Source organism: Neolamprologus multifasciatus, chromosome 7 (assembly GCF_963576455.1).
Source record: "Neolamprologus multifasciatus chromosome 7, fNeoMul1.2, whole genome shotgun sequence".
NCBI classification, from domain to species: domain Eukaryota; kingdom Metazoa; phylum Chordata; class Actinopteri; order Cichliformes; family Cichlidae; genus Neolamprologus; species Neolamprologus multifasciatus.
Window position 1 is genome coordinate 64,997,161 of NC_140445.1, and position 19,144 is coordinate 65,016,304.

Sequence of the window (19,144 nt, forward strand, 5' to 3'; positions counted from 1 at the left end):
TAAATGTGCATCTTTTGCTAAAGCATATAGTTAGAGCTGGACCAGGTGACCCTGAATCCTCCCTTAGTTATGCTGCAATAGGTGTAGGTTGCCAGGGATTCCCATGATGCACTGGGTGTTTCTTCTTCACTCACTATGTGTTAACAGACCTCTCTGCATTGAATCATATCTGTTATTAATCTCTGTCTCTCTTCCACAGCATGTCTTTATCCTGTCTTCCTTCTCTCACCCCAACCAATCACAGCAGATGGCCCCGCCCCTCCCTGAGCCTGGTTCTGCCGGAGGTTTCTTCCTGTTAAAAGGGAGTTTTTCCTTCCCACTGTCGCCAAAGTGCTGCTCATAGGGGGTCATATGATTGTTGGGTTTTTCTCTGTATCTATGAAGCGCCTCGAGGCGACTTTTGTTGTGATTTGGCGCTATATAAATAAAATTGAATTGAATCTTTGAACAAAGTATTGCATTAATTTGGTCATGGAACAGTAGACAAAGTAATGGACACATTTTTTTTACCTGAAGATGGTCCAATTGATCATTTACCTTCTATGTTGGAAAAAACATGGATGTTGGAACCAGAATGGCTGAAAATGTAATCGTTAAAACATTTCTGAAATAGTTTAGTGACAAATAAACATCAGACAACATGCCATTTGTGGAGTTATGCATGGGTGAAACCAGCTTTGCGAGTGAATAGATCATTTATCTTTTTGGTGTGGCTTTTAATGTTTATTAGCTTTTTATGTGGGCTGCGTTTGTATCAGTGAGCTGAAGCCTGAAGCTGAAACTTGTCAGATTGTTCATTTCTAATCAGGCCTGTCAGTTGGGGTCAGAGGGTCAACGCAAGAGGTCACAGGTCAGCCGCGATTGGTTAGTTTGAACTCGGCTGCTGAATGTGGACAGGAGTCAAAGTTCCACTTGGATGAGCTTGAACCCCCTGACACACGCAGCACATATGACAACAACGGAAAATTCTGATAATAAATTGTGTGTTTGGTAATCAGATGATCACGCTGCATGATTTCATCCTGCAACGCTGTGCCAGAAGTGACAGAAGGATACCCGAGCTTTGTTGCACTTATACGGAGCAGAGGGCAAGTTTTTACAGCACTTGAACTCTTTAATGTCCTCCTTTTGATGTTGTGTATATCAAACGGCAATAAAAGTCTACCTTGTTTTACTTTTCACTATGTCACATTGAAAAAGCTTCAGCAGGCTTTCGCTGCTTCCCAGCATTTGGTTTTAATGTGTCTGACAGAATGTAAACTCTGAGGAACCAGTTGGGATCAGTTACACAAATCTGTGACTTAATTGCAATTTTACTGATTGTTCTCATGTGTTTGTTTTTTTTTTGTTTTCTAGTTTGAAAACTGAACTTTAGCAAATGAAGCAAATATTATACTACATGCAAAGATTGGCCTTTGATGTGCGTGATCTTTATCTATACTATAACACACATACACGCAAAGTAATCCATGCTTTTGTAACCGTTCGGCTGGATTACTGTACTGTACTGTAATACTGTAATAGATGCGAGCACATCACCCCAGTTTTATATTCACTTCATTGGCTGCCCGTGCATTTTAGGATCATATTAAGCTGCTTTTATTTGTTTTTAAATGTTTGTCCAATGCTGCCCCTCTGTACCTCTCTGAGCTTCTTCATCCATACATACCTTCCTCCTGAGCGTGCCCAGGACTAATCGTGAGCTCAGAGGGGATCGGGCGTTTGCTGTGGCAGCACCAAAACTGTGGAATGAGTTGCCTTTACATGTTAGACAGGCACCTTCCTTATCTGTTTTTAAATCACATCTTAAAACATATTTATTTACCTTGGCTTTTAGCACAGCAGGACTTGTTGATGTCTCTTAATATGTTTTCTTATTAATTATATTATTTTTAATTTTAAGATATTTTATATGTAATTTAAACTGTTTCCTCTCTGTTTTATATTTGTAGCACTTTGGTCAACATTGTTGGATGTAAAGTGCGTTATAAATAAAGATGCTATGCTATGCTATGCTATATGTACGCACAAACACACACACACAATTTATTATTATTAAGTGTATTTAAACATGTAGTCGGGATAAGGACGACCAGCTGAAGTTCAAACTGAGCATTAGAATGGGGGAGAAAGGTGATTTAAGAGGTCAGATTAGAATGGCCAGGCTGCTTGAAGATCGCTAACTCAATTAACCTCTGATTAAAGCCAAGGTATGCAGTACATCTAACCTTGAAGCAGATGGGCAACAGTAGAAGACCACACTGGATGTCGCTCCCGTCAGCTAAGAACAGGAAACAGAGGCTCACTTGTAGTTGATTGCAGTGGCATTCCTTCTAGGGCTGCCGCGATTAGTCGACTAGTCACGATTACGTCGACTATTAAAATCGTCAACGACTGATTTAATAGTCGACGCGTCGTTTGAAGCTTTGTAAGATCATAAAAGACGCAGGAATAAGTAGTAGGATTTAAGAGTGTAATAACGGACTGAAACAGAAGATGGCAGCACTGCATGTACAAGGATGCCAGAAACCCCGAAGAAGAAGAAGAAGCTGTGTCCCAGAATTCATGTAAACTGAGCCCAGCTCAGTTTCCAACAATGGCGGCAGCTAGTTAGTTTTAATATTACTCTTATAATTCTTTTTGGGTCACAAAATAAAGTTTAACATATTTTCAGGCGAGAATGTAGCTGTGTAAACCTCAAATATCTGCTCAGTTTATCAAGACACCACATATTTTCAAAAGCGCTCCGACGTTTTCGGAGACGTCTGTTAGCCACTAGCTCGATAGCTAGCCGGGGGCTAGGCTAACTAGAGCCGTGAGAACACCGGACTCCCGGCTAATCGTTTTCAAACCCACTGCTGTCTTTCGCTACTCAGGTTAAGCATGATATATAAGTCACTTAGATAACTTCAAAATGTTATTGTTTGGCTTTTTTTTTAGTATTTTATTTGTTCCTGAGTAAATCGGTTTGGCTGAGATTAAAGTTATAGTTTTACACAGCTGAATAAACGTCAAGCAGACAGCTGATTATCAGAAGTGTGAGATGCTGGAGAATTTATTCCGGTGTCCTGTTATATTTTAGATAGCAAGGAGTTTATTAAACTTCACAGAAACAATCTGCAAATTTCATTAAAATGTAATAAACTATCATCTTGTCTTTATTTTTAGTTAGCACATACCTTAAACACTTAAAGCTGTAAGCTAATGATAGTTATATAAGAGCAGATGCTGCTGGTGCAATAAGCTGTAAATTTTACGTCCAATGGATTTGATTAGTCGACTAATCGCAAAAATAATCGGTGACTAGGACTATCAAAATAATCGTTTGTGGCAGCCTTCTAATTTGCTAAACGAGCCACTGATGAGCTCCAGTAACTAAAGTCTGACACAAATGACAGGAGAAGTAATTCAATTTTAAAATGCCAACTTTGCAATGATCATAATTACATGGTAGAAAAAACATGAGCTCCCAGGTATATCGTAGCTCTTTGTCCAACTCCACATGATGTCATTCGTTAAAGGGAGCATTAACATCAACAAACAGTCAAAGGCACAGATACTTGCTTATCTTTATATCTCAGTCAGGCCATATCTTATCTTAAGGACCTCATAGCAGCATATCACCACAATGGAGCACTTTGTGGTTTACATGTAGTTTAGGGTGTTTAATGGTAGAATGGGAGACAGAGCAGTCACCTTTCTCTGCTTCTCCCTTCACCTCTTTTCACACTCAGTGTGCATGTAATCATTAGTTATTCATAAACCCTCCGTCTTCCTCTCGTCATCCCCCACCGGTCGTTGGAGATGGCCCCGCCCCTCACTGAGCCTGCTTCCTGTTAAAAGGGAGTTTTTCCCTACTAGTGTCACTGAATGCAGGCTCACAGGTGGTTTGATTTTTGGGCTTTCGCTCTGTTGTTGTCTTTAACTTACAATATAAAGTGAGTGTTGAGATTTGGCACCAGATAAATAAAACTGAAATGAGCTGAGCTTACATCATGGATGTGCAGCCAACAACTCTGTAGCAGCTGTGTGAACCTGCCATGTCAGTGTGGACCACGGTGTCAGGAATGTTTGCAGCACCTTGTTGAATCCACGCCATGAGGAATTAGACTAGTTCTGAATGCAAAAGCGGGTCTAACCCAGTATTAGCATTTGGATGAAGTATCCGGTCGGTGCATGTCATAAATAAAATCTTGCTTCTTTTGTATGGCACTTAAAGGTTTACTATTTAGGAGTGTTAGAGATACAGCAACACACTGATGATTTAAAGTATGGCAGCTGTTTAATACTGTGGGTTAGCGCAGGAAGAAGATCAAGGTGGAAAGATAAAAAGAGGGTGCGGGACGGAAAAGCTGCAGATAAAAGGAGAGGAAGGGTTTGTGATAGATGACAGACAGAAAGGCATTCATGACGCCCAAACAGTTACTGTTTCCTTCAGTACTGTCAGTAACCTTAAAATCAGAAAAAGGCTGTTTTTATTTACAAAAGATTTAATCGCCTGCAAACTGAACGTTTATTCAAGGCAGGGAGCTCCAAATTCATGTCTGTTCGTTATTCAAACTTCTAGGCTGTGCGTTTGTTTTTTAAATCCGTTGTAGTCTAGAACATTCCCCTGAAAGTACTACAGATATCTTCATCTCAGATCAACTAAAATCAAAAATCTGCTCAAAGATGTGTCCAGCTTTGATATGTTTTAGTAATGATTTAACCCTTTTTAGCTGTTTCGTTAATCTCTCATGATCAGGACGACTTTCTCACTGATGTGATTCTGCTCGATTTCCTTGTGTTCACTAAAATATCACGATACTGAATCCTCTAACAGCTCCAACCTGCAAAAAGTCTGATGTGTGAGCTCACTCTGAGCGCTTCCCCCGGCATACAGTAATTGGTTCTTTTCTGTCTTTCTGCTTCCTCTTGTCGTTTATTTATGGTCGATCGCCTACTGCTCTACCTCATGTGCTCCACCTTAGTTTTAAGTTTCGCTTTTTGTCCAAATTAGTTTCTCATCTCTCAGATACAGTTGTCTTTTTTCCCTCCCTCTTGCCTCACAGCTCTTCTCATCCTGCAACTAAAAACTCGGATAGCTGTGCAGAATTCCTCACCGTGACCTACAGGTCGAAAAAGAAGAAGAAAGAAACTCATTCAGTTTCTATAGCAACTCACAGCTCAGGCGTTCTACTGTGGGGTCAAAGCGTCCAGGAGGTGCTTCAGTAACTCATGTTAGACTTCAAAGCTCTTCGTGTGCTTCCTTCTTTATAGGAGATGATGCTGAAAGGGTCAGATTTAGGCTGCCTCACACACTCTCTCTCTCTCTTTTTACACACATCCCACCGACGAGGTCTTTCCCTCATATACATGAAGAAAACATCATATTTATTGTGACTGAATTGTTTAAATGTAAAAGTCAACTTATAGGTTGCAGTGCACTTTACACCACATCTGGTCCATAGTTCTGAAGAAGATGCAAAGTCTTGCTTTTAGGGAACTATATGACCTCTGTAACTAATATCCTATCTCATGTAATTAGGGATGGGTATCGTTTAGGTTTTATCCGATACCGGTGCCAAACCGGTACTTTTGAAACGGTGCCGGTGCTTAAACGGTGCTCAAACCGGTGCTTAAAGAATGGAGAACACAAAATTGGTCCAAAAACCTCTCATGTTCAGCTGTTTTTTTGTAAAAAGATAACAATGTTAGTTTTTTCTGCAGCTATGGGGCATATATGGTATCACTCTTGGCTGGAAGCAGCTTAAACAATGGAAAAAACACAAACTTTGTCCAAAAACCTCTCATGTTTAACTGTTTTCCACTTTTTCTTTGGTCATTTTAGCCTTTTTGTCCAGGGTGAAGGGAGTATCTGCCATCAAACAAGAAGACAGCCGCATGTAGCTATGATGATGTTTGCTAGTTCACCTTACATGCATTAATGTAATAACGTGGTTAGCCTACTCAACGTAAATTACACACGAACAACATTAAGCTACTCACGCAGAGAAGAACGGCTGCTGCTGCATCATCATCCTCATCATTTCTGCTACACTGGCAGGGCTAGGGGCCAGGACTCTCCTCTTCGGGTTTTTGGGGGATGTTGCTAACTCCAGGTCGATAACAGGCACCACACCCGCAGTAGATGTGCTCGGTGTGAGGTCTCGCAGCAAGCTATCAAATCGGCGCATTTCTCGGCTTTTAAAAAAAACGCTATGCGTCGCCAGGTGTTTCATCAGATTCGAGGTGTTACCTCCTTTGACAGCATCACAGTATCAGCTTAAAGCACTTGTTGCAGCTGCTGAGTTTGCATCTTTTGCTGTGAAGTACAGCCAGACTTTGACCGCTTCGCCTTGGACATTTTTAATCTGTAGCTCTGCTCTAAAAGAACGTACGTACCTGGACCCGCCTACTATCCTCGGAAACGTAAAATGATTGGCTAGAATCTAAAGTGTATCACAGCTCAGGAAAAAAAAGCACCGAAATGTGCGCTGCTTTTCAGTCTGGTACCGGTACCCATCCCTACATGTAATGAATAAGTCTGGATATTTTATTCTGATGAGTATGGATAAGATGTCTGATTGCAAATCACAGTCAAATTAACAACATGCTGCCGAGTCGTGTTCTTCTCTTGGTGCACTGTGGGTCCTCGGTATCGACTAAACATCATTTATATTCCAAAAGCTGATCACGGCGCTCAAATCATCCATACTGGTAAACTCGAATTATTCAAACTACGTAGAGATAATCCTGCAGAAAAACATTTCTTTCACAGTATCACTGTCACAGGCTTTTGCTTTGTTGTTTTCGATTGGTTGTAAAAATGAGGCAGCCTGTGGGCGGATGCCAGCAGAGCGAGAGAAACTTTCTGCTGGGATCTGACGAGCATTGGAAGGATTTTTGTCTGTTGTGCTCCGTGCACAAGTGTTAAAATAGGACGGGGGACAGCATGAGGCTGTCACAGTTACCCGGGTTACATCGTGTAACTGTATGGCTCTCATATGGTCTGCAAATCACTGGTTCAATAAACCAGTCCTTACAGTGAAAATGAAAACTGCATAACCCGCCCTAGTTTCTGATTTTACTGGTCTGAAAATGCACATTTGTTCAGTTCAGAAAACAATAACCGTTTCCTGATAGGTAGTCGCATCCGTCTCTTGGCACTCAACCACGGCGTACTGTGTGCCTGCGAGTGTGTGTGAATGAATGTGTGTGTTTGGTTTTCATGTAGAGCTCCTATGAAACATGGATTAGGTCTTTGTTCCTGTCTGGTAGATCAAAGCCTTGTGGTATTCTGAGAGCAGCTCTCTTGTTGTGGCGAGTTTTCATTTCTGTAGCCTTTTGCCTTTGCTGTGTGTGTTGGCCTGTGTGAGTCTGCATATCTTGTGCCTCTTAGTGTGGGGGCATTCCAGTGTGGGCCACTGCTTGTAAACCTCACTTTGGATGTCGTTATTACAGGTTTATGAAGAGGGATGTATTTATTTACACTCGTTACTGTGTGTTTGCATTACTGCAGGGTTTGCATTTACCAAAAATTGTGCAGCATAGGACAGGAAAAACTCCAATGTTGAAGTTTGAATAGTTCAGATAGCATCTGGGCTGTAACAAGGGGCCTGAAAGTAAAGGAGAGCATGCTTCAACTAATTTTTTTTTCCAATAGTCAAATCCTCTCTGTGATCTGTATGTATCAGCATTTTCAGCTCAGTGCTGCAGTTAGGAAGCCTGCAAATGCAATAGCAGTATCTTGTCACTGGAGGGAGCCATAGTTGCATTTTAAAAGTAGCAGCTCCGCACTCGTCCATGCAGACACATCATCCATACAAGGATTAAAGACGTTCAGTAACAAAGTTGTATTTATTAACAAATGGGAATGAGCTTGTGAACGGTCAGGTCAAATCTTATCATTACTACAGCTTTGTGCAGACGAGTCAGTGCAGTGTTTTCCACCAGTGCTTCGGGGAGCGTACAAAATGTTCGTCAGTCTATTGGTATGAAAAGCATTGAACATTCAGTTAAAAACGGTTAGCCCTTTCATGTGTTTCTGCTTGCTCTTCCTTGAAATTAATCTCAAATGCATCTTTAAAAACCCGAATACATTTGTTCCTATCCACTGACTGCAGAACTGACACTGCTAACCCTGAAACTAATAAAAACGAGACAGATTGTAAAATTGTGCTTTGTGAAAAGTAAACAGACGGTTGCAAAGTGTTTATATCAAAATGACAAAATGACAATTTCTTTATTTCCAGTGTAATTTTGTGTGACGTTTGTGTACGTAAAAGAAACACATGGCAGGGTGACATTTTTGACGTTTAACTTGCCAATCCTTGCTTTCTTCTTTTTCCTTCTTTGATGGCAATCTTTGGCTCAGTCACCATTTTAAACTCACCAACTGCAGAAAATTCTCTGTCATGTCATGTCCTGCTCCTCTTTTTCTTCCCCTCCTAGACTTTGTCCTTTGTTGTCCTTGTGTTGTTTCTGGCTCTTGTTAGCTGTGCCCTGACCTCTTCGGTTCATTATGTGGAAGAGGAGCAGGAACAAGGCAGAGACAATGAGAGACACCCCTGCCATGAGGAAACCTGTCCCATAATCACTCATCTTGTCAATGAAGAATCCTAAAAGGGAAAGTAGAAGTGAGACAACATCTATTCATCACTGGAATTCACCTGTGCTGTCAAAAAACCAACAAACACAACAATGTTTAAGCTATGTTGTTGTTCATGAACAAGCAAAAGACTAGGGATGGGTACCGGTATCCGGTGCCGTTCTGTCATAAACGGTAGTAACCAAACCGAAAAGCAGCGCACATTTCGGTGCTTTATTTTCCTGAGCTGTGATACACTTTGGATTCTAGCCAATCATTTTACGTTTCCGAGGATAGTAGGCGGGTCCAGGTACGTACGTTCTTTTAGAGCAGAGCTACAGATTAAAAATGCCCAAGGCGAAGCGGTCAAAGTCTGGCTGTACTTCACAGCAAAAGATGCAAACTCAGCAGCTGCAACAAGTGCTTTAAGCTGATACTGTGATACTGTCAAAGGAGGTAACACCTCAAATCTGATGAAACACCTGGCGACGCATAGCGTTTTTTTAAAAGCCGAGAAATGCGCCGTATTTGATAGCTTGCTGCGAGACCTCACACCGAGCACATCTACTGCGGGTGTGGTGCCTGTTATCGACCCGGAGTTAGCAACATCCCCCAAAAACCTGAAGAGGAGAGTCCTGGCCCCTAGCCCTGCCAGTGTAGCAGAAATGATGATGATGATGATGCAGCAGCAGCCGTTCTTCTCTGCGTGAGTAGCTTAATGTTGTTTGTGTGTAATTTACGTTGAGTAGGCTAACCACGTTATTACATTAATGCATGTAAGGTGAACTAGCAAACATCATCATAGCTACATGCGGCTGTCTTCTTGTTTGATGGCAGATACTCCCTTCACCCTGGACAAAAAGGCTAAAATGACCAAAGAAAAAGTGAGAAACAGTTAAACATGAGAGGTTTTTGGACAAAGTTTGTGTTTTTTCCATTGTTTAAGCTGCTTCCAGCCAAGAGTGATACCATATATGCCCCATAGCTGCAGAAAAGGCTAACATTGTTATCTTTTTACAAAAAAACAGCTGAACATGAGAGGTTTTTGGACCAATTTTGTGTTCTCCATTCTTTAAGCACCGGTTTGAGCACCATTTAAGCACCGGCACTGTTTCAAAAGTACCGGTTTGGCACCGGTATCGGATAAAACCTAAACGATACCCATCCCTACAAAAGACTGAGGCAGAAATTGGATTGCACTAACATTCGGTTCATCCTAAGGCAATGAAGCCAGCGACGCACATGAAGGAAACATAAATAGAATCTTTGATGCATCGTCAAAATCCATCAAGTCTCCGGTCATGAAAGTAGTAGAAGTAGTTAGAAATAGCCTCTGTGTCAGAGGAACCATGTTGAGTTAAAAATAGGACACCACTGGCTATATTTGCATCTACTTCACTTCAATGAGCATTTAACTATATTTGAGATCAGTTTCAGCCTCGAGCGTGTTCTTTAATTCAACATTTACATGTGGGGGTGTCACTTTTATCCAAATTAAGAGATTTTTAGGGAGTTAAATAAATGAAAAAAATCCTTTAAATGTCAGCAGGAAAGTAAGAAACTGGGGGAGGACTGAAAAGTATTTGTTGATATTTTTCTATGCAACGTTTTCTTTTGTTTAAAGAAAAACCAAAAAATCAAATAACCATAAATCGTCCACCAAAGGGAGCGTATCTGTCTGTCTGCACGCCAAATCACACCGGATGTTTTCTAATCTCTATTAACTGCTTTTCTTTAGTGTTGTGTGTGAATGTGAGTCACAACCTCCATAATCAGGTTAAATCCTCGCTGATTTGGGAGGCGGGGCTCATGGTATGTGTTGGTTTGCACAGAGAGAGGAGCAGAAAAACATTTTACTGTAATTTAGTTCAAGAAATGCCTTTTTAATTAAATTTGCAGACAGATTACTGGAGATGTATGATGGCATATTCGCAACTCGTTTAAATATATCTTGGCAAGGTGGTGAGATGAAATAGCTGAAAAAAGGACACACGCACTTCCAGTTAGGCGTCTATTTGCCATTTGTCATCTCTTTGCTCTTTTTTTCTGCTTTGCATGCATAGTTACTGCAGCTGCTGTTGCAATGCAGCGTAACAGAAGGAAGAGCCTCTCTTTAACAAGAAAAATACATATTTGGAAGCAATCAGCTGTAAAATAAATATCAAAATCTCATTTGATTCCACTGAGCTTCAGTGTGCTGCAGTTACATTGTAGAAAAATGCATAAGCACAACCACTGTGTAAGACTTTATGTATTGGATAATGTGAGAGGACACTGCGACCTTGAAATGTTTCTAAAGCTTTGCAAATAGAAATGTTAATATAAAGCAATAATTCAATAATTATACCTTTTAGTTTGCAGTCACAACAGCTAAATGGATGAGTTTCACAGCAACAACATAAAGTTAAAAATCCATTTCTTTTCTGATATTCACAGAAGGTTTAACACGTCTGTTGTTTTTAGTGTTCACTATAAAAACTCACCAGCAATAGGTGGTCCAAGCAGGCCTCCGCTGCTGCGTATAAGCATGAAGAACCCCAGTGCACTGCCGAGCCTCTGGATGCCCACAACCTCAACCAGCACAGTGATGTGAATGGCAACCGTTGCACCATACACCAGCCCGTAAACTGCACTAAAAGCAACCAGCTCTGAAAACGAGGTAGCCAACGGGCATAGCAGTAACACCGTACCCAGCAGAATCACTGTAGCCGTCAGCTGCTGCACCTGGAAATGGGAAACAGTGCATCAGAGTGTTTCTCAGTTTCACACTAGAGTATCAATGCATTATTTACCTTTCCGTAGATATTAAGTTGTAATGATTTACTTATTGTTTCACTCAACACCTACAATATTTCTTGCTCAACAGGCATATCTGTTTGATCTGTAATCCTGTTGATAAGAAGCACTTTGCTATCATGTGATTTTCAAAGTATGGTTCTATTACATTGAACGCACCGTCTCTATCAGTCTTAGGTTTGCCACCCAGCCAAAAAACACTCTTCCAAAGAGGTCCAGCACTGCAGAGATGGACATAAGAGCAGCTGCCTGGTACTCCTCGATCCCTTTACTACGGGCATAAGGAACCAGGAACAGAGCTGGGGCAAAGAAACCCAGAGCAGCAAACACCCCAAACATAGAGTAGATCATGAACTGAGCATTTGTAATGAGGGTATAATCTACATATAGAAGAATTTTGTTCTTTAGTTCAGTCCACTTAGTTCTGCTGGTTGATTCTTCAGTCATATTATGTTTGTCATCTTCAAAACATGGTTCCACTCTCCACTCATCAGCGTCCTCCAGCTCTTTCCCTACATGGCAGCTGGACTTGACCTCATCCAAGTCCTCTTTAGAGACTGATCTGAGTTCCAAGCTTTCTTCTGCAGCTTTTATCTCACTGCCAATAGTAGGATCTTTGGTGGCTTTCAGGGGCCTCAACAACATCCCACATACGCACAGGTTAAGCTGCAGACCCCCTAAGATCAGCAGAGCACCTCTCCAAGAGAAGCTGTCAATCAGCAGCTGAAATAAAGGGGTGAGGACAAAGGTAAGAATGCATTCTCCTGAGCTGGATAAGGCATTTGCCACCGGGCGCCTCTTCTCAAAGTAATAGCCCAGCATGGTCACTGTGGGCGTCCACGTTAAAGCATAGCCAAATCCTGCAGCAAAGAAAAAACATCAAATATGATCTTTTCTGTGTTGTGTTTTCGGTCGGTTTTGTGTGCATTGTATCGCTTACCATTTAGAAACCCTACTGTTAAGTAGAGTTCAGTGAGGTTATTGGCAAAAGCCCCAAATACAACTCCTAAGCTGCACATCAGACCCCCCGTTATCACTACAGCACGATGGCTGAAGCGTGCGCTGAGTGCAGATGCCACTGGAGCTGCAAAAAGGACACATAGGACATACTCATATAACTGATTCCATAACAACATTTACACACTTCATAGTATAACAGATGCTTTTTAAACTTGCTTAGAATTTTAATCATCGACTTAAGAGTGTCCTTTATTGTCCAGCTATATAATTTATATAACCAAACTATCCTAACAAAATTATATCGTATTATTTTGAGTACTTTCCTGGTAGTTTTGTGATTAATGCAGCAGAATTCATTCAGCATAAAAAGAACCGGGTGTCAAATGTTTAACAATTATTTTAAATTGTAGAAGAGCGACACCTGGTGGCCATAATTTAAAAAGGGGAGGGCATTTAAAGGCAAGGCAAGGCAAGTTTATTTGTATAGCACAATTCAACAACAAGGTGATTCAAAGTGCTTTACAGAGACATTAGAAACAAAAACAAATAAAAAGCAGGATTTAAAATCGATTAAAACAAGCAAACAAACAAACTAATTAACAAACAAACAAACAAAACAGTATATAAAATTAAAACAGATAAAATCAGAATAGTAGATAAAATCAGTAGTTAAAATGTAAGTTTTGAAATTTAAGCTTAAGTGCGGATTTGGTGCTTTATTTAAATGCAACTGAGAATAAGTGAGTCTTCAACCTGGATTTAAATAAGCTGAGTGTTTCAGCTGATCTGAGGCTTTCTGGGCGTTTGTTCCAGATATAAGGAGCATAAAAGCTGAATGCAGCAGGGTAAACGCATCGAGATAATACTGTCAAAATAGGAAAATGTGTCGGGATGCTCCGATGTCTACTCTCACCACACTCGCTTCCATACGCTTGTATTAAATACAGACATGCTTAAGATTAAAAACGTGCTGATAGTTACCTACAATGTGAATGGTAGCCACCGCTATAGAGGTGATCCACGATGTACCTGTTGCTGTGGTTTCAAAGTATCGATGTATCTCAACGTAGAATACACCAAATGCTTTAATGACCCCAAAGGTCAGACCAAAAACTAGAAAGCAGGAGAGCAGGATGAACCAGGCGTAGCCGCCGTCGGGGGCTGCAGCTGCCGCCACGGTTACCCTTCTCCTCTGAGCTCTCGATGCAGAGTCCATGTTCACTTGTGCTGGCTTCTTAAACAGTCAAATATCTACAGGGAGAAAAACAAGTATGTTATTATTTATTTATTTATTTATTTGGGTGCTTTTACATTTGATGTAAAATTGTTAAGCAAGATATTAATTTCCATAAGAGACTTTAATTTGTAAACAGATATTGGCTGGTGTCTCTGCACTGAAGATATTCAGAACAGCTACTAAATCTGAATGATGTTCTTGTTTAATTTCAGATGCAAATCAACACATTTTGAACACGAATACATTAAACAGAAAGACGTATCTGGATACCTCTGGCTAAAATTTGTCAGTACTAAGTAAAAAAGTTACCTTCTAATGCAGAATTACTAATGCATGCAACAACAAGACCAGCCCAGGTATGTCTGAGAGCCAGAGCTGCGATTCTGTCTCCAATAACCATTTAGTCCCTAAAAACAGAGCAACTTCAGCAACCTGGCACAGAGCACTGTACTTCAAAAGTGTAACAGTAGGGGAGACCGGGGATAGTTGTAACATTTTTGACATTTCTGTCTGTAAATTAGAGATCGTTTAAGGCAGTGGATTCAAAATGTAATGCAAAGTATTTACATGTCTCTGCTATTAAATAGTGCAGCTATTTTCTCTGCAGCACAATTACCCATTGCATGATATGGTGTCAAACACAACGAGTGAAATGTTACGATTAACCCCATAGTCTGGGTTAGTTGTAACTAGGGCTGGGTATTTCTAGAATCGATTCTATTCCGATTCACAAGGTCCTGAATCGATTCGATCCATGATTCGATTCAATTCGATTTGAATCTGGGAAATTTTGCCTCAGACAGTCAGAAATATTATAATTTAGATCAGTACATTTACATATTTTTGTATCTCTAAAAAGGAAGCTGACACTTTCCAGACTTTATCAAAAGTGTGAGCGTCACAGCAGAGGCCTTTGTGTCAAAGTAGCTGAAGATAAACACAGAAACACATGAAGGGGATTTTCCTGTTCTGGGATTTTATAAAAATATTCTGCAGTAGATCAAAAACGAAAGAAAACCATTAATCAACATATGAACATTACCTCTGAAGTTACAGCGGTTTTATTAGAGACACGCTGAGCGTTTTGCATTTTGTATAATTTTAAAAAGTTTAAATTTGTTCAGAAGCCTGTTGAACGGCAGAAATTAGGTTTTCTTTTCAGAAGTAAGTAAAAGGAAAGAAAAACATTGGCTGACAGCCTGTAAACAACGGTAGACTTGTGCGTAACAAGCAAGCGAATAATGCAGAAAACAGATTTCGGGGATAGACGGGAAACTGTTCTTGAAGTACAGAGAAAGAGAGAGAGAGCTGTGCATGAAGTGTGATTTTATCGTGGTGGAAACAAAACAGCAAAAGTCAGAGTGAGTCCATGACGATGTTTATGTGAAGTGTAGTTTGGATCTTCTTTTGCTGCTGGTTCGGTCAATATTGTTTGGAGAGAGATCAAACTAACAGCTTTAGAATCAGCGCATAAAGGGCGTAAACAAAGCGCGGAGCCGCCGACGCATCAGAATCAGCGAGCTGTCGGCTTTCAGCCCCGACCGTGTCCGTGCCGTCAGGTGAGAAAGGCGACGTCTCACTGATTCTGATGCGTCGGCGGCTCCGCGCTTTGTGTTTACGTCTCTGTGCAGAAGCCGTGCCTGCTCTCATTTACTGTCTTAAATGTTTGGTGGTTGTCAAAATTTTGTGACGTTTCACCTGAGATTCTGGAATTTTGGGAAAAATGCATTTATATAAAAAAAATCAATTCAGGATTTTAATGAATCGATATCACGTTATCCAAGCCAGAATCGATTTTAATCGATAAATCGATTATTAAAACCCACCCCTAGTTGTAACATATCCTTTTATGCCATTTATGTAGCTGTGTGTGTGTGTGACAGAATGCAGAAATCTAGCTTTTGAACATATTCCAACCCCCCCAAAAAAGACAAATTATGGAATTTTCTGCAACTGAATATTTCATTAAATTTGGTTGATCTTCCTTGAGTTTGGCCTCATTGGCTCAGTGGGCATTATAACCTACAACTCTTGCACCAATTTTGAACATAACAATGAAACTGAAAAAATGTAGTTGTTCACCAGCATCGCAATTCCATTACTTTTTATCATGGCTTACCTTGGTGTGGTTTGCAAAGTGCTTCAGAAAGATGAGGAAATCTGTTTCTTGCACCCATCCTGATTTATTTCCACTACCAATACTTCCTACTGGTCCATCTCTGACACACTGGTCTGCATAACGTATGTGTGGGAACACAAACAGTGGAGGAATTGTGTTGCCAATGGCATTAACCGCATATACAAAAGCGACCAGTGAACCTCTCTGCTGATGTCGTTGCCCCAACTTGTTTAATATAAGTTAAAGTAATAGTGTGGTAGGTTGTAACATCTGCATTATTGTTACAACTAACCCAGACTGTTGCTGTTACAACTGACCCAGACTCCTATAGCCATGAACTAGCTAACATTACAGCCAACGACTAAAACATTAGCACTAAAGACCTACACAGAATATATCCCCATAGACATACAAATAACATAATTTAAGTTTGATGAGTTTAACTGCAAAGCAGATAATGCTATTAGAAAATGAAATAAAGTAGAAAAACTTACTTTTTGGCATACCAATTACTTTTTTTCGTGTTAAATTGTCTGTGTTTGACAAAATGTGCTGATTTTTCACATGTGATAGCAGAACTGAATTGGGCATGTACAGGATGAATCACATCATTTGAAATGATTGGAAGTGTTACAACTATCCCCGGTCTCCCCTACAACCAGGCAACCACCCTTAGACTCAAGTTCCCCTGCTGTCATCAGTTTGATAAGTGGTTAAGAAAATATATGGGTGGATATATTTGAGTAATATGTACCTGTCTCGTGTACAGAGCCCTGACAAAAACTCCGAGAAGCTTTTAAGATGAACTGGGACCCCACATAAAGTTTCATTTCCAGGTGTTACGGAGAAAATCCAGATAGGATGCAAAATCTTGTGGAAGTCAAACGAGGTTTTTGATGAATAGTTTTTCCCTCACATAAACACTCACTGAGCAAATGTTGATTCCTAGGTTAAGAGTTTAGTTCCAGCTGTAATTCCCACCGATGATAACGTGACTTGTGTGGTGCAGTTGGATAACACTGACAATGTAACTTTGGTCATGAGACAGTACATACAGTCCATTTACTTCCTTTGATGTCTGCCTCAAACTGACCACCACGTGTGTCCACATGACTAAAATCTCGAGGGCTGGATTAATCTTTGTCTAAGCAGCATTTCATTTCAACAAGCCATACTCACTCTGCTGAATCAACTAAACATGAAACAGTCATAAATCAAGACATTCAACACCTCTTTATTCCAACCAGCGTTTAGTCTGAAAAAGGACATTTTTCATCTTTCTCTGCATCTGTCCAAAAAGGACAACAGTAAAGTGTGTTTATTGTTAGTTATTTGTCTCTTGGTCTCTTTGGACGACAGTCAGAGCACAATTTATCACACATGATAGGATTTAGCTCAGTTCCCTTATCTGCTGATGAACCATACATAACACAAAAACCGATAATGAAACTGCACAGAGCGCATAGAGAACAGAGGATTTTCATGCATTTCAATTATGGAGATTATTCACCTTCTGTGTGATGTGAATGAAAGAGGTCTGAACCTAAATCCGGATCATGACCCCAACAGCTCAACAACATTATAAGATGAGATGAATGAAAGTGTAACTCAAAGCATTAGATTTCACATGTGATACATGTAAAATAATATTGCTACCTTACTTTTCTCGGTCAGTATGAAGCCATGATGTTCCTCCTGTGGGGCAGCTGTCCAAGCTCGGTGGGATTTGTTAAGCATAAGCGGCTTGTCACATGCCGAGGTTGTAGTGGTGTTACTCGCACAGGAAAAGATGCAGCTCGTCTTCTCGTGTTAGAGGTTAGAAGGTGCGAAAGTCAAGCGTGGACAATAAGTGTGAGAAAAGGGGTTAAGTAAAGGAATCAAGGAGATAATAAGAGGAATAAAATACAGCAGAGGATTAAAAATGTAAAAGGTTAAGAGCAACATGTGAACAGCTAACCTGGATAGACCTTTGTACCTCACGGTTCCTGGACATGTTGAAAACAAAGACACATGCAGGGCAAAGTTTTATTAAACTTGTCTTATCAGCAGTTTGGTGTTTGTGTGTGTGTGAGAGCGAGAGAGAGAGATATTCAGAGCGAAAGATTACGTGCAGATTTAAACACCATCGCTTTCCTTTCTCGGCTAAATCATATAAAACGTATAAAAACTATAATTACTGTGAGGACATTAGCATCTGCTAGGAGTAACACCATAAACACAATCATGTGTTTTTCTGTAACATTTAATATCAATGACTAACTAGCAACAATCAAAGGTGGAAACAATGTATCAGTAAATCAGTTAAGAGCTTCATATTAGAGAACTTGGCTACTTCAGTTTACTCAGAGCTTTCTGACCACGAGTGTGACTCGTCCATCATGCAGTTAACAAATCACTACGATACGTTCAAACGTACGTTCTCCTTTGCTTCTCAATCAAATCCCCAAATCTGACGCTTGTTTGTAACATCCTGGGTTTTTTAAAACCACGATTTTGCCTTGCGTGCTACTTTTAATAGAGCAGTATCTTTCAATAGGGAAGATGTTGTGTGTTTCGACACCCCTCAAATACATGTACATTCTGACCGTAACATAATGAAATCTGTAAAAAAATAGACAAATAAAGACAGACCATATTATAGTGGTCCACGATAACCACCCACACATGCAGATAAAGCTACGAGCTCAGACAACTGAGACTGTATTCTGCGCCGGGCACGTCAAAACCCAGCTGAGAGCTCAGCAAGTCCTTTCACAAGTGAGACGTTTGCTCTGTTGCTGCCTTGCAGACAGTTAACACGACTCCTCTGATCAATGCGTCATATACCAAAGAGAAAATGTCAATGGAGTGCACGCTTGCTCAAAGCAACACTTGTTTACACTGTGTAAAAGTAAAAAGATATGATCCCGTCAAAAGGTCATCCCATGATTAGTAATGGATTCCTTCAAGGGAAAAACTGAAGATAAATAAATATTTTTTTATTTCAAATGAAAATACTTAAATTAGCAAACTGAGTTTTGATTCATGAGGCGTCCTTTTTAGTCGGTGCTGTTTTTAAAATAACTAGGGATGCAACGATACCAATTTTTTCAAACCGATACGATACCGATACTTGGATCTGAGTACTTGCCGATACAGAGTACAAAAACCGATACTTCTACCACACACACACACACAAATGCAATGAATTGGAAGACAGGTTTTATTTTATTCTCTGCCGATAAAAAATAAAATCTTAATAAAAATGACCACAAAAAAATTTCAAGTGAAAAATAAGCACTTCTGTTAAATTATTGCAGAGTCTCCACATTGTAATTTAACAAAATATCACTGAACTATTGGCACTGTCTCGAGCTTTCAGAATAATTTATTTATTATATTTCATATCGCAGCTCGAGTATGCTGAGAAGACGATGCAATCCTATGTTTTCCACAATCGGCATTGGCTGGTCATCCAGAGCAA

At 40.2% G+C, this 19,144-nt stretch overlaps 1 protein-coding gene across 4 annotated transcripts; it reads right to left on the reverse strand.

Annotated features, from left to right (window-relative positions):
• Positions 1 to 6,213: 6,213 nt before the first annotated feature.
• Positions 6,214 to 19,100, reverse strand: LOC146515912 (monocarboxylate transporter 13). 4 transcript variants are annotated; one of them, XM_085165499.1, is made up of 7 exons: positions 17,639 to 19,099; positions 17,343 to 17,481; positions 13,307 to 13,576; positions 12,306 to 12,449; positions 11,525 to 12,225; positions 11,053 to 11,293; positions 6,214 to 8,600 (listed from the first exon to the last, which is right to left on the reverse strand). In XM_085165499.1, the coding sequence occupies exons 3-7, from the start codon at positions 13,539 to 13,541 to the stop codon at positions 8,395 to 8,397; spliced, it is 1,527 nt and encodes a 508-aa protein (XP_085021625.1). In that variant the 5' UTR covers positions 13,542 to 13,576; positions 17,343 to 17,481; positions 17,639 to 19,099; the 3' UTR covers positions 6,214 to 8,394. The 4 variants fall into 4 exon arrangements, with proteins under 4 accessions (XP_085021625.1, XP_085021624.1, XP_085021623.1 ...); XM_085165498.1 differs by having other exon boundaries at positions 17,338 to 19,100; XM_085165497.1 differs by having other exon boundaries at positions 17,343 to 19,099.
• Positions 19,101 to 19,144: the final 44 nt, after the last annotated feature.